Raw genomic sequence first — 16,015 nt, 5'->3', positions numbered from 1 at the left:
AATCTGTTAGTAAATCTCAATTTTTTTCTTTACAGTGATTTTTCAATGGTCCTCCATTTTCCTGTTATTATGGCAATATTCTAGCTCAGGCCTTCATTAGCTGTTTTTTGGACACCTTTTGCAGTCTCCTGACTGATTTCCTTCTCTCCAAATTTCCAACTCTTATTCTGTTACTTAAGTGGTTATCCTGAAATACCAATCTCATATTCAAATACCAATGCTCAAGAACATGCAATGGCTCCCTAGTACATTCAAAATTAAGTTCATCAACATATCTTGGCAATACTGACATACAAAAACAATTTCTGCAGCTTTATTTCAAATGATCAAGTTTTATCATCATCTATTTCCCACATGGCCTGCTTCAAATGCTGTCTCCCTGAGTCTACTAGTAAATGAATCTCTCTAGGAATCTCATAGCCATTTGTACTTCTCCTTTAACAGTTATCATAACTACAGTGTTTTAAGGATGTTTAAGAAAATACATGATAACCCATGTAAGGTCTGAAACTATAATAAGGGGCAAAGCTATATTAGCCTTTGCACAGGTTATCAGTAGATATTCATTAATCTCTGAAGAGGATATTATCTCTGTGCTGAAAATGACATTTTCTAAAACAAAAGAAATGATAACAGCTGAATCAAGTTCTTATTCTTAAAAAAGTTTTAAATTTTTTAAAGTTTTCCTTCTGATTTTTGGAAATCTTGGCAAAGAGAAATGACTGCACATCACTTTTTTTATTCAATATTCCAATGTTCAGGTAATCCCCAGAGAAGTCTGTCAGACTGTCTCTATTTCTTTCTCATCAGATGGTTTAAAATGTGGTGTATGCACGTGCGTGTGTGTATAAACACATTTTGTATTTAACACTCAGCAGTTCTCAGTCAATGTGAAGAAATCACCCATCCCAAAGCCTCACCTACATCGTTCTGGGCAAGTCTTTGGCGGTTTGAACCATCCAGATTGGCCATTTCAATCACAGACTGCTTGGCATCGCACCAATACAACGTGTCCGTTAAGAAATCAATCGTTATTCCGCTGGGCCAGACCAGCTCAGAGCTAGCAATAACCAGCCGGCCAATGCCTTGAAGGGAAGAACTCTCAATTCGTGGATTAATCCCCATATCAGTCCAGAATAATCTCCTTTAATCAAGAAAGCATACAATGAATAAAATTTGCACAAAAAAATTCTCCTATTCTTTCATCATTGGGAACATCAAGTAAATTACTTTAGAATAAACTAAGAACTATAGAAGAAGCAAGTATAACGCTATGTTGGATGAATCATTTTTTCAAAAGCAAAAACTTATCTTTTCTATGTTGAGCATCTTGGACAGGAAATGTTGAATTAAGGCTCAGATCATTAGATAAAAAAGGAATGATTAATTTTAAAAAATTGCAGAATATTACTAATTGAAAGTGTGTTCAAGTGCATATTTTTAAATTAGCATTTCATGCTACAAATGGCACTGAAATCTTGATAGCTTGTCCTTCTGCTATGCAGATATAAACTCACTGTACATGTAAAATTACAGCATGAAGATAAGAGCATATGTATCTACTATCCAGTTTTATACAATGCACTCAGTTAACCTTGTTAATTTAAGTTCTGTGTATCACATTCTATAGCTGCTGAGGGACATTTTTTGAGTTCCATATCTTTTCTCTGGCCTGTTTAGAGATGGATACATTGTCACTCTTTTATTCATGTGGCTGGCTCCAAATCAATGATCAATTATTACCATTATTATCTTTCCCATAGACCATCATCAATAAAAGAGCTGTTTTTTATCCTTGTTTTTGAAAATCTAGGGAGGAATTGGTGATTCTCCTTACTTCTCTGAACCTAAACCAATATTTGTCGCTAATTCATAATTAACAACATAGAATCTTCTAATCTTTCATGATTTCTATTTCCTTTTGTCTAAATCTAGGAATGACCCATCATTTGAACTCATCTTATGATTTTTCTAAATAGAATTAATAAGTCATACAATCTAAATATCATCCTCTGTTCAAGAAAACAATAATGTAACCTTTTAAAGAAAGCAGTTTAATGGGCTTATCTCTGATTGATTACTAAATTACAGCCCATTTCTTTTAAAAAGAAATTGAATTTGATTAAAATGAAAGGATATCTAGAGAATAAAATATTTATATAAAAATAGAAAATGAAAAGACTTAAAAATGAGGATATCATGATAGCCAGCCACATCATATCTGAAGATATGGCCAAATCTACTGGATTTTCTTGGTTTTTAATTCCACGGACCCACTGAGGTTTGAAGACAGATTTAGGACCTTAGCATTTCATTTCAAACATGACCTCTCAGAAAGGCACCCGAATTTCACAAGGACCTACTTGGCCATGGGATGAACAGCGATTCCTCGAGGCTGAGAGACGTCCTCCTTAATGAGTATTTCACGATGTTTTCCACTTAAATCACTGCCTTCAATGACAGATTTCCTAAAATGCATGTCACATTAAGAGGCTGTTACATTACACTTACTTTTTCAACAAAAATACTCCTTTTCACTGTTGCTTACTGAATGCAAAGACCGACATTCTAAGCTACTCCCACTGAGCATGTGCTCGCATGCACACACACACACACACACACACACCCCAGGACCAAATGCCCACAAATTCTATTTTTGTAGTCTTGTCATTAGCATGCCAATATTTATCCCAGGCAGTTAAATTGCACAGTGAAAGGATAAGGTAAGAGGGAATCGTGTCAGTGGCCTGGCAGGGACACAGCCTGTAGTGCAAATCCCACCATCCCTTTCTCTTCACAGCCTCCCATCACCCCAGGAACCAATGGAAACCAGTAGAAGGGTCAGCCTCGTGGTCACAGATCCCGGGAAGGAGGGAGAGGAAAGCTCCAAGGGCCCTGAGACAGCCCGCACAGGACAGCAAGGGAGATTTATGTTGACTTTTATTTTCTCCCACATGATATTTAGACAAATGAGAGCATTAAACGATTATTATTTGCTAAACTTTATACTTAATAAATAGCTCTCTGGAATCTGGCAGAGAAGAAATTGTTTGTTTCCATTTATTTGTCAAACAAACCTTGGTTATCAAACAGACAGTTGCTGAGCAAGCACCTACTGTACACGTCAGGAATTGGCCTAAACACTGGAGACACAACAGCCTGTCTCTGTCCTTACAGAGTGTAGAGTTCAGTGGGAGAGCCAGGGCTGGGAGGGGGAGGGGGAGGGGAGGGGAGTGGACAGGCAAACAACACCCTGCCCTGGCAGGCCTGGCTCAGTGGTTGAGCCATGACCTATGGAACCAGGAGGTCATGGTTTGATTCCGGGTCAGGGCATCTTGGGTTCTGGGCTCCATCCGGGTAGTGGGGGTGTAGGAGGCAGCCGATCAGTGGTTCTCTCTCATCACTGATGTTTCTAACTCTCTCTCCCTCTCCCTTTCTCTCTGAAATCAATTAAAAAAAATTTTTTTTAAAAAAGAACACCCTAAGCAGAAGCGAGTGCCAAGTCTGGGAGGCCTGAAGCGTGGGAAACAGTCCTCATGCTGTGGCTTTAGGATGGAGAGGACAAGGTGGACCAGAGAGAACGGTGACGGAGCTGAGCAGTGGCAGCAGGATGGAGAAAGGGGGATGGAATCAAATGCTAAAACCTACTCTGTAAAACCCCCACCTGTCACTGGCCTGGGGGCAACCTGGGCTTCTGATCAGCTTCTGGAGCTGACAGACCACAGGCAGAGGCGGGAAGAGGAGCACCCCTTTCCCACCAGGGGCACATGTCCTGTTTCCCTACCAAAACCGGGGAGTATATCTTCTTTTTTTTTAATTGATTTTTTACAGAGAGGAAGGGAGAGGGATAGAGAGAAACATCGATGAGAAAGAAACATCGATCAGCTGCCTCCTGCACATCCCCCACTGGGTATGTGCCTGCAACCAAGGTACATGCCCTTGACCGGAATCGAACCTGGGACCCTTGAGTCCACAGGCCGATGCTGTATCCATTGAGCCAAACCAGTCAGGGCAGTATAACTATCTTTTAACACATTCAACAAACATCTGTAAGGACCTACCACCTTGTTCAGGTGTGCTGCCTGCTGGCCCTGTTTCCCTATTGCAAATCAGAAAGTATGTTTGATAATATATAGCTGTTGCCGGGGATCGAGCCCACATGTGCTGGTTGTGGGCTCGATCCCCAGTGTAGGGTGTGCAGGAGGCGGCCGATCAATGATTCTCTCTCATCGTTGATGTTTCTATCTCTCTCTTCCTCCCGCTTCCTCTCTGAAATCAGTTTTTTAAAAGATAATTTTACTCCCAGATGAAGGGGACTGCAGGGTGGCAGGTATTTTCTAACTCCATGTGTCCAACTCACTCAGCCACACTGTCACTGTGCTGTCCCCTGGCTGGGAAGGAAGGAATTCTAAAGACGCTGGTGACTGTCAGTTCTGCTCTTATTGTTGCGTCACCTCTAGATGCTGACTGTTGTGAGCAGGGGTGAGGGGATGAGAATCGAGACCATCAGAAACCCTGACTCCAGAGCTATCTCAGGCAAGGTAGCTGGAATTTCTCTCAAAGCTTCCTGAGGGGTGAACTCAATAATACACTACTAGTTGATTAGGCCAGAAAGCAAATCCCCAACTCCAGTGTGGGCAACGAGAAAGCTGAACGAGCATGGACACTGGGCTCACCTGAGCTCAGGCATAACCCTGAATCTAGTGGAACATCTTTCCCTTTGTATCCGCTACCAAACCAGTCCCATTGTCACTGCGGTCCCCTAAGATCCATACTCCTTCCACGGCAAGAGTTGTTCATCTAGAACAGTGATGGCAAACCTTTTGAGCTCGGCGTGTCAGCATTTTGAAAAACCCTAACTTAACTCTGGTGCCGTGTCACATATAGAAATTTTTTGATATTTGCAACCATAGTAAAACAAAGACGTATATATTTGATATTTATTTTATATATTTAAATGCCATTTAACAAAGAAAAATCAACCAAAAAAATGAGTTTGCGTGTCACCTCTGACACACGTGTCATAGGTTCGCCATCACTGATCTAGAACCTTAGAAAAGTGATTTTTTTTTTTTGCCTCATGGTAGTTTTGATCTCAAAAGAATGAGCAAAAGATGTATCTTTTCACCCTCTTGATTCTTTTTTACTGGGCAATTGACTTAAGGACACAGGATTCCTTAGTACTAAATAACAGCACTGTCAGTGAAATTATCAATTAGCTTCCTTCCTACTGTTAGATGTTCATGTGAATCTGTCTTTTCGTAAGCCAATGTAAACTAGAGGCAGCCACCCTGGTTCTTTTATTGGTTCAGAGTTACCATATAATCTAATATCACAAGCTTGGAATCTCAGCTATTTAAATCCAATTTCTAGCTAATATCAAGGTTTTCAAACTATAAACCTTTCATTTCCAGACAAATTAAAGGTTTTCTTTTAGCAGCTGCCGTTAGAGGAAAGAGGGCTTACGAAGGGCTTGTTATTACCGAAGCCAGCGAACCAGGGAATCTGAGGCCTGCGTCTCAGGCTACGGTGCCTGTCTGTGTCTGAAGGCATCGCTTCCGCCGTGGGTCCCCTGCTGCTATTAATCAAACACGGTTCAAATTAGAGGGGCCGGGCAAAGGCGGGAAAGATGAGGAGACCTGGCAGCCTCGCAGGGGTCGACAGCGCTGACATCTGCCGTCCTGATCAACGTTTACTCTTCTGAGAAGAGCCGTGTACAAGCTCTGTCATTAGGCACAGCTGACGTTTTAAATGTCCTTTTAAGTAGGTTCACCACAGAGGGGGCCGTTATTATGATTTTTATCATGATGACAACTGAAGTTGATTTTCATGTGTTCTATGGCTCTGGCTTGAGCACATTTTAATCAGCGCTGACTGGGGGAGGCAGTGCATAGCTGTGATCATTAAAAGCATACGCTTTGGGAGCGGCTGTCCTTGAGTTCAAATTCCAGCTCCACTGCTTGCGGGCTGTTTGACTTTGGTAGTTATTTTACCTCGTTGGTTCTCACTTTTTTCCTCTTTAAGTTGCAAATATCAAAAAATTTCTACATGTGACACGGCACCAGAGTTAAGTTAGGGTTTTTCAAAATGCTGACACGCCGAGCTCAAAAGGTTCGCCATCACTGTTCTAGATGAACAACTCTTGCCGTGGAAGGAGTGTGGATCTTAGGGGACCCCAGTGACAATGGGACTGGTTTGGTAGTGGATACAAATGGATCTTTGGGGGATTCGATGGTATCATGGATATGAAGTTCTTAGTGCAGTATCTGGGACCTTTCAATTAATAAATACCCCAAAGAATAAAAGAATGAAGGTCTGGTTAAACGCGGGAATGAATGAATGAAAATATACCCACTCTGGATATAGATGGGCTGCATCACATCAGCATCTGGCTCGTTTTTAAAAATGCCTTTGTCTCCCATGGGCTATCCAGACCAAAAGAGCTGCTCTGGGGCATAGAAAGCCTCCCCCAAGCATACAAACCTGTTCCCTGGGACTTCGCCCGTTATGCCAGGACTGCTGATTTCATAGATGGGAAACCCTGGTTAATTCTCTTCTCTTTTAATGTAATACGATGCATAGGTACCAGGTGTTCAGGTTGGCCACCATTTCACTCTATGGCTTTAAGTGGCTCTGGGAAAGCATCATTCTAGCTCAGAGCATCTCTGACACCATCCTGTGAGGTGCTTCCTCCTCTCCCAAGCAGGGAGGTGGGCTCTCACAGCACGCATGGGGGATGCAGGCACTTCCTTCCCTCACCCTCCTCCCACCCCACCACTCCCGGGGCTCACACAGGCCACACACACACACACACACACACACACACACACACACAGCAGTCCCTTCTGTAGCCCCAAGAGCAGTCTGCTAGAAACACCACAGCTTCTCTCTGGCTCTGTTGCTTTCCACCAAAGGGAAAGCAGGCCATTTCTCTGATCTCACAAAGACTCTCCTCACAGCTCCTCTCTCTCCCTCCTCCACGTCACTTAGAGAGCCAGCATGTGGATTCTAGTCCAAGAGTTGTCACTTGTGTGCTGTGTAACTTAGCCTTTCTGAGCCTTAGTGTTCCCATCTGTAAAATGAGGGGTTGGGCCAGTTGGTCCCTGAAGCCCCTCCTAGCACTCCCTCTGGGAGTGTACACCCCTCACTTGGCAATTGTTTATGCACGGCCTTAGGACACTTCCTGGGCTGAAATGTAGGCCAAGCATTTGTATTGGTTTTTCCTGTTGCATGGGCCGTATCTCCTGGCTAAACTGTGACCTGACTGACAAGATGAAACACTCCTCATGCTCCTTGTATCTCCCGTGTGGCGTGGGAGAGCGCCCCATCGACAGCAGATGCTCACGGAATGTTTGTTGACTATATTCACACAGGTTTTGCTTTTCTAGCCTGAGGTGCAAAAGCACGCTACTTTCTTTGCCCTCAAAATTCTCCTACAGGTACAGATCCAATCCTGATGAAAAGAGGAACATTTGCCTGGTGGGGGTAAGGGTGGAGGGAATATGGACAGCATTGGGGACATCTTTTCCAATCCCAGCCGTTCAAAGTGGAGGATGCAGCCAGCTGTCCTACCTACCCCATGACTCCTATCTCACATGGCTAAAAGGGAACATACCCTCTGTCTGTCCAATAGAGTTTGCGGTTTATCCAGTCTATAGCAAGGCCTTCGGGAGCATCTATTGCTTCCTCGATGAGCCTTTCTCGCTGGGAACCATCCATATTGGCTCTCTCTATACACTTCAGGACTGTATGGGCAAAGTATACCTACAAAAGAGAACGTGAACAATTTTTATTCATTTTAAAAAATAAATGTGGAATATATACAAAGGGGTTGAGTGTCATACACTGGAATTGTTGAGAGCTTATCTTTGGACATAGAAACACTTGCAGCTGAACTTCAACCGAGCTGTTTCCCACATAGTTGTAAACTTCAGCAAGTTGGTCAATGTCACAGTCTCAGTCTCCTCATTGGTAAAATGGGGATTGTAAGAGCAAGGACATTAGTTTTATATATAAAACTCTTTAGTCCTGCACCTGGCACATAGTTCATATTATAACTGGTAATTTATTCATCTTTGATCGTTGGTCAATAACAAACTGTACTTGAACCCTAGGTTTCTACAGACTGAAAGGGAGCAACGATTTTCAGTTTAATGGGGACTGCATGCTGGACTGTGGCTTCTGCACGGTCCACAGCACTCCACTCACTGCAGGTCAGGAGACACAGGTTGCTCCCAGTTTTGCCACTTATTTGTTTGATAACCTTGGCCAAGTCACTGAACCTCAGTTTTCTCAACTGTAAAAATGAGGAAGTTACACTCAATATTTGCTAAAGTTTTTTTCATCTCTTACCTTCTATAATTGCATTTTAATTGTCCAACAGACCATACCTTGCAGGTACAAAGTTCTTTTTCAGTCTAGTACGTACTCTGTCAAGTAGGTACAAGTAGTTCATGAGAATGTGAAAAACTGGGATGGGTCAGCTTACAATTTAATGATAGCATTTGTGGGATTTTAACTTGAGTACACACATATACATAAATCTATAATCAATAGTGAGAGTATTCAAAAACTGGTAATTCATTAGGTTATCATCTTTCCAGATATGATAGGTTACCATCTTTCTAGATCAGCAGTTCTCAACCTGTGGGTTGCAAACAATGAAAATACATCCTGCATATCAGATATTTACATTATGATTCATAACAGTAGCAAAATTGCAGTTATGAAGTAGCAACGAAAATAATTTTATGGTTGAGGGTCACCACAACATGAGGAACTGTATTAAAGGGTCGCGGCATTAGGAAGGTTGAGAACCACTGTTCTAGATAAAATAGAAAAGGTTCTGTCCCATAATACAAAATAGATACTTCTCATATTCAAAAACACTCTAGCAGAGTGTTTTGTTTTTTTTTCAAATTGACACACAAACCCCCTGGGTATCTTGTTTAAATGCAAACTCTGATTTGGTGGTCACAGGTGGAGCCCAAGAATGTGCAGGTCTAACAAGTTCAAGGTGATATCAATTCTGATGGTCCAAGGACCACCATTTGAGAAGCAAGAAAATGAGGACATTGACCAGAAAAATAAGAGAGCCACATAACAAAATTCATCTAGTCTCCTTATTCATCTAGTTGTAAAAAAATACTATCTGTGCAGAAAAAAAAAAAGACTAGTGTGGTAATACATGAATCTTGAACTGATTTTTTTCTATTAATTTTTTTCTGTTAATATAACTCTTTCATGGAGTCATATAGATTCAGCCCAGGTAAGCAGGGGCATATCCTTATTTTATATGCTGTGCCTAATGACAGAGCTTGTACACTGTTTGCTAGTGTTTAATTACTAAACTTTTACTTGCAAAAGTAGTTATATTTGGCCATCAATCCATACCAATTAAACATAGAATTAATTTGCTTCTCTCTCTCTCTCTCTTTTTTTGTGGCCATTTACCAGACTGCTTCAAATCAGGAAAAAATAAAAGCACAAAGTTTAAAATTCTATAAATTAACCTAATAATAACTAAATAATTATGGAGAGTAATAACTATATAAACTTCAAAGACACTGTAACATATTTCAAGCACATTCTAACTTAGTACAAAGACAACTAACAAAGATCAAATGATCAAATGATTAGATTGATAACATAGAAATTCTAAGTTATATACACAAACTTCATGTAAAAATTGATTATTATGTAAATCATTTCATGAGTTAGACTGCCATTCCCACATGCACCATAAACTTCCATTTCCTGATTTCCATGGTTGATAGGTCATTAAATTCCCTCTCTCAATGACATACATTAAGTGCAAATTACTAACCCATTCCTTCTAAGTACAACCCCAACCTCTCACTTCTCCCACTACCAGCAAATGATCACAAACCTACTTATGGGTTTTTCCTATGTGTATGGCACTGTGGTAGGCTCCAAAAACAAAACTAAACTTAAGATCTTGCTCAATCATCTCTAATAAAATAGCTGAATCACATCAAGAACCAGGGTTCTGATAATAGAAAATCCTTAACATTTCTCAAATGATGCTTCAATGTATATATTTACATTTTTCTGTGCCTAATGATTCTGAACTTGGAAGAGGATTGTCAAGTAGCCCAGGTCATCTATTAGGATTAAATTCTCTACTCTGTCCTTAAAGCACAGCCACATCTGTTCAAGTGACAAAACATTACCTTATTTTCCACAGGGTCATGATCTAGAGCGAAAACCGCTCCCATCTGCTGGCTGAGTAGGGTTCCATAATCAGTTCCATCAAAATGCATGTGTCGAATATCTTGAGAATTGGCAAACAGCAAAAACGGTTGTGGTCCTGATAACCAAATTCAAATATGGCTCCATTTAAAATACGCCTTGAAAGCCAAGAGGCACTTCTGACTCTTCCCTTTCCTTCGCCCTCTTCCTTAACTTCTGCAGTACTTGTTTTCTTAACTTCCCACCAGTGTGTGTAGGTTAAGACAGGCAAGAAGAGTTCCTTTTCCATGAGGTGACATATTGCCAGAATTTCATCACTGGATTCGTCCCTGTCTAGGGGCCTGCTTTTAAAATGCAAATTACTTAGAGAAAGAGCCAGCATTAAATAACCAACACCATAACTAAATGGTACAAGTGTTAGTGCTGTAATCTCCCTGACTCAAGCATACTGAAACATATTAAAATTAGCATATTGTATTAATTCAGATCTGAATAAATACCCTCCTCTGGCCTGAGCACTTCTAGAATGGAAGCATGATTATTTGAGTTAATAACAAGACCCTTGTTAATTTTCAGAGCTCAGGTTGTGCTAGATTAACAAAGACCCTGGGAAGTTAAGAGTATTGGGCTAAGGCAATCCCAGATTGCAAGCATGATGAATTTCAGGAGAGATTAAATCAATTTAGTATAAATCTAGGATTTCCAAGGCTGTTGAAGGACACAAGAGATGTAACATCAGCAGATAAAATAATAGTCAAAGCATACAACTTCATATTGAATTTTGACATTAAAAAACCTGAATTTGTCAAAGTATTATTATTATTACATTCATTGGACAGTTAAAAATCAAATCAATTGACAAATATTTATTCAATTCTTTTTAACTATAAAGTGTTTAAATCTATTCTGGTCATGACTTTCACATATACTGGAATACAACGCTTGATGTTATAGCAAATCTTTGCTGAATACTAATTAACTTCTAAATATTCCTCAAAAACACTATTATTTATATGATTATTACTTACATTACTTAATTTATAATATAATTTGTTTTCCATCTCCAAAAATAAAAAATCAGACCTTTAATGCGCTGTCTTTATAAATGAAATGTTTTTTTTTTTCACATACTTTTGCAGAGACACACTTTCAAACACCCACAGCACTAACCTGAAGCTACACAGCTTTTTTTGTCCAGCTGAAGGCCATACCCAGGAAGGCAGCCACATTCCCAGGATACTGGGCTGAGAGCGAGGCAGAGTTGGCTACATCCACCATTATCAGGTGATGAGCAGCCTACAAAAGACAATTGCTTGGTAATGATGCTGTCATTCAAAAATATAATAATTTTTTATCAAAATATTGAGTTGAGCCACGCATATATAGATTTTTTAAACCATTTCCACAATCATTTATGCTGCTGCAATCAAGTTTATTTTGCAGAGATTAGAAGCAAAATGTCACCATACTCGACTTCCTGTAACCTAACATCTTGAGTGTTTACCCTTCACATCTCAATGGCCCTTGTCCTTGTGTTCTATTACTGAGTTCAAGACCATGTGCATTGGCAGTTGGTGGAATACAAAATAGATTTTTTAAAAATATGTTTTTATTGATTTCAGAGAGAGGAGGGGGAGGGAGAGAGTGATAGAAACATCGATGAGAGAGAAACATCGATCTGCTGCCTCCCACACAGCCCCCACTGGGATCAAGCCTGGGCATGTGCCCTGACCGGAAATCAAACCTGTGACTTCCTGGTGCATGGACGATGCTCAACCAACTGAGCCACACTGGCCAGGGCCGAAATACATTTTGATGAGTTTGGCAACTAGTCTAACTCTTCCTAGTGATAAATATATTTTTTTTCCCTCTCACATTTTTGGCCTCTTGACTGTTTTTGTTTTCTTTATTTAAAAAAAAAAAAAGCCACACATAAGTCTTCTGCTAATTTTGAGTTTCATCCATCCCTCTATATGCTTAGGTCTATGAAATAAACATAGAGGGGTATTTATAGGTGCAAGGAACAGGCTAAGTACTTTGCATCCATCATTTGCTTAATCCTGGCTACAAATCCAGAAGGGAGGTATTGTTAACCTCTACAGATGAGGAAACTGAGACCAAGAGAGAGCAAGTAACTAGTCCAAAATAACACTGCTAGTAACTGGTAATGCTAACTCAGGGCTATCTAATTTCAAACCTCTTTATAACCACTACACTCTGCTATCTAAAAACCAAAACCAAAAATATCATTTAGATCTACACTAAGCTATTGCATAAATATCTTTCAGTGCGCAATGTTGGAAAACCTATTCTTCTTTGCCAATAAGATGCAAATTATAGGTGTCACCTAGAAAATGTATATTTTCAAACAAACAAAAAGTTAATAAACTTACCACTACATGTTTTTCCATCTGGCTCAAGCACTGAGCCTTCAGGACAGAAACATATGGGACCATCCGAAGTCAGAACACAGTCATGGCTGCATCCAGATGCATTGCTTGGACAGGAAATTAATTCTAAATAATGAAGAATAAGGTCAAGATTAGTGTTAAATCACATTTGTGGAAATTTAGTAAAATTGCTTGTTAATAAAAAATGCTATCCTGAAAAGAGTAAGTTAAATAGAAATCAAACATTTATGAATTACTGTGGTAATGAAGGAACAAAAAGAAAAAAAAATTTCAAATCCAAAGAATATATAAAGAAAAACATCTGATTTTGGAAAATGACTCCAGTTCCCTCTAACTTTCTTTTATGTCAAATAATACTTTTAAAGTTATTGGTCATCAAAATTCAAAAATATTTAAAATGGAATGTGGGCGAATGATTCTCAAGTTCATCTGGAAAACAAATTTATGTGAAGGTAAAACTAAGAATGTTGTATGACTGTGGTTAGGTGTAGGAACAGAATGAGACGCTCTTAACAAATATAAAAACATACCATGAAGGAACAATAATTAAGACAGTGGGTAATGAGTATGGGAAAAGATGAAAAAAATAGTAGAACCAGATAGAAAGCTTGTTTTATAAAAGACTCAAGTACACATAAAGGTATTTTATTTTTTTAAATATATTTTATTGATTTTTTACAGAGAGGAAGGGAGAGATAGAGAGTTAGAAACATCGATGAGAGAGAAACATCGATCAGCCGCCTCCTGCACATCTCCCACTGGGGATGTGACCGAAACCCAGGTACATGCCCTTGACCAGAACCGAACCTGGGACCCTTCAGTCCACAGGCCAACGCTCCATCCACTGAGCCAAACCGGTTTCGGCTAAAGGTATTTTAAAGATAAAGGTATTTTAAATCATTGAGCATGTGAAAGATGTTCCAATCAATATTTATCCTGTCTTAACTGTACAAATTGTATCTTAAAGTAACTAAATAGTTAATGAAAGTTTTCTTCATACAGATGTTCCAATTAATAATTAAAAGTAACTACTAGAACTAGATATCGCCATTTAAAACCCTTGGTGCAATAATGAATCTAGGAAGTGATTGGCAATGGCTGCTACAACCCTCCTCCGAAAGACCACTGGCCCTTTTCTAGCCCCTCAGCTGCCTTGGCCACTTCCAGGTGTGTTTGGTTGGTGGGGGTCCTGCACCAAAGGAAGAAGGACGGTGGCTGAAAAAAAGACAAAAAGTCCTTGGAGTCACCTCTCAGCTCCAGCTCATTATAAACAGTGAAAAGTAAGTTCTGTAGGCACAAGCCGCTCTGAGTTATCAGCCGGGGCAAGAGGGAACTGGCCATCCTTGTCAACAGCGGCCCAGCGCTGTGGGGATCTGAGACAGAGTTCTGCACCATGTTGGCCAAAACCCGGGTCCATCACGGCAGTGCCAATAATATCAAACTGGAGAATTGTACACCGGAATCCTATATACTTTTATTAACCAATGTCACTCTAATAAGTTTAATTTTAAAAAAAGAGAAATGCTACTAATAATATTGAATTGGGAACAGCATGTGAAAAATACCTCAGGACATATACACTGGCTACCGTTGAGCCAGGTGACTATCATTAGAAGCATGCCAGACAGACTAGTGAACAGTGCATCATGCAAAATTGTTCTTTAGTAAAACAGGCCAGAGCGTGTTTCTAAAAAAGAATGAAAGAAAGACAAAGAGAAAGAAAGACTATAGGGGACATTTATAATGTGTCTCCTGATGGAAATATAACCACACCTATGAAGTATTCTTGGCAAAAATGTCAAAGCCGAGTCTGATCAAGCCTTTACATCTATCTATAAGTTTGTAGAAGAAAAGGGACATCACAGAAGTGCCATCAGTAAAATCCAAAATGTGAGAGACTCTGAAGGGGAAAAAAAGGTTCTTTAATAAATATTTGCGGAGAAGCAAGATGGCGGCGATATAGGCAGACGCGTCCCAGGTCTTGTCCCGGAGCAAACGGAGTAAGCAGCTGAAACTAATAACACCCACCCCGAATTGGCAAATTTACTCAGCTGGTGAGACGGTTTGCAGCCGGGAAGGGCAGACCTCCCCTGGAAAGGTTAAAAACCAGGGATCTGGGCAGGAAAGTTTGCCAGACCTGAGCCCAGAGGGCCGGAGGGAGACCGCATGGCAGACAGCCGCGTCTCTTGGGACAGACACAGACCCTGACCGGGGTAAGGAGTTCCGCGGGTTTGCTGGCGCCAGGAGATTTGAGATTTGGATTTTGTGATTGCGGAGAACTGAGACTAAAGGGGGCATCCTGAGGAACTGATCAGACCATGCAGTGCCCATAAGAGAGGAGCGTTTCCCAGACCATGCAGTGCTGGTAAGAGAGGAGCGTTTCCCAGACCGGTAAGAGAGGAGCGTTTCCCAGACCGGTAAGAGAGGAGCGTTTCCGCGGCCGGCCGGCGTTTGTCTGTTTCTTTGTTTTCACTGAACCCTGCTCATAGGACAGTTCGGATACAGACACTCACCTGTGCTGAAGAGAGGGTGAAGGTGCAGACGAGGGGAATCTGGGGAGAGGCTGAGGAAAGAGGGGGAGCCGGAGGAGGTGGCAGCGAATTGAGTGCTGAGACCCCCCTGGGCCCAGGACTGGGGCAGCCATTCCTCCAGAGGGTGGAATTCCTCCCCCCAGCCCCCCAGGCAAGGAGCACAGCCACACCCAGATTCCACCCTGTATGAGATAAAGGATTAAAACAAGCTGATTAGTCCCTGGGAGTTACCAGGGTCTGGCCTATAGAGGGATTTTCAGTCCCACCAACAACACAGAGCAGGGTAAGGATTAAAAAAGGATAGAGAAGCTGTATAGCCTCAGAGGCCAACCCAAAAACACTGCCACCCAGAGGCTGAGCCACAAACTGACTCTTAGGGGAATACAAATTAAGGCAGACTGGATCACAAATACGGCCTGCTTTAAAATCAGGACTGTGATTTACAACACGGAGGAACAGTGTAATGCAGGCAAATTCAACACTCTCCTAAATAGGACTAAGGCGAACCAGGCTGAAGAGTAGAAGAACCGAAAGACCATCACTACTGCAAATTTTTTCTTTTTCTTTTTCTTTTTAATTTTTTCACCTTTTTACTAAGAAACCAATTTTTTTTCTCTTTTTCTTCTTTTTCCATCACCTGATTTTACCCTTTCAATTACCACATTTTTATTTTTAACCAGTATTATTACTGCTACCATTTTACCATTTTTTAAAGTGCCATTTTATTTTCTCTTTATTTTCTTTTGGGATTAGTGTTCTCCATTCTATTTTCATCGTTCCTTTAGCATTAATTTTCCCTATCTCAATTTCACCTCTTTGCTAAAACCCTCTTCCTTACTTTTCCCCTTTTGGTGTCCTGTT

At 40.7% G+C, this 16,015-nt stretch overlaps 1 protein-coding gene across 1 annotated transcript in view; it reads right to left on the bottom strand.

Annotated features, from left to right (window-relative positions):
• The window catches only part of EGF (epidermal growth factor), a 92,013-nt gene that overhangs the window by 33,461 nt on the left and 42,537 nt on the right, over window positions 1-16,015 (bottom strand). The window contains exons 8-13 of the mRNA XM_070390732.1: window positions 12,606-12,728; window positions 11,383-11,508; window positions 10,194-10,330; window positions 7,616-7,764; window positions 2,364-2,468; window positions 921-1,144 (exon numbers count right to left, since the gene is read on the bottom strand). Coding sequence (XP_070246833.1) covers window positions 921-1,144; window positions 2,364-2,468; window positions 7,616-7,764; window positions 10,194-10,330; window positions 11,383-11,508; window positions 12,606-12,728 — 864 coding nt within the window. The remainder of the gene's footprint in view (window positions 1-920; window positions 1,145-2,363; window positions 2,469-7,615; window positions 7,765-10,193; window positions 10,331-11,382; window positions 11,509-12,605; window positions 12,729-16,015) is intronic.

Source organism: Myotis yumanensis, unplaced genomic scaffold (genome assembly GCF_028538775.1).
Source record: "Myotis yumanensis isolate MYYU_CA2020_CCGP unplaced genomic scaffold, mMyoYum1.0.hap1 SCAF_1, whole genome shotgun sequence".
Lineage (NCBI taxonomy): Eukaryota > Metazoa > Chordata > Mammalia > Chiroptera > Vespertilionidae > Myotis > Myotis yumanensis.
Note: the sequence above shows the minus strand (reverse complement) of the source record. Positions and strands in the feature narration are given on the sequence as shown.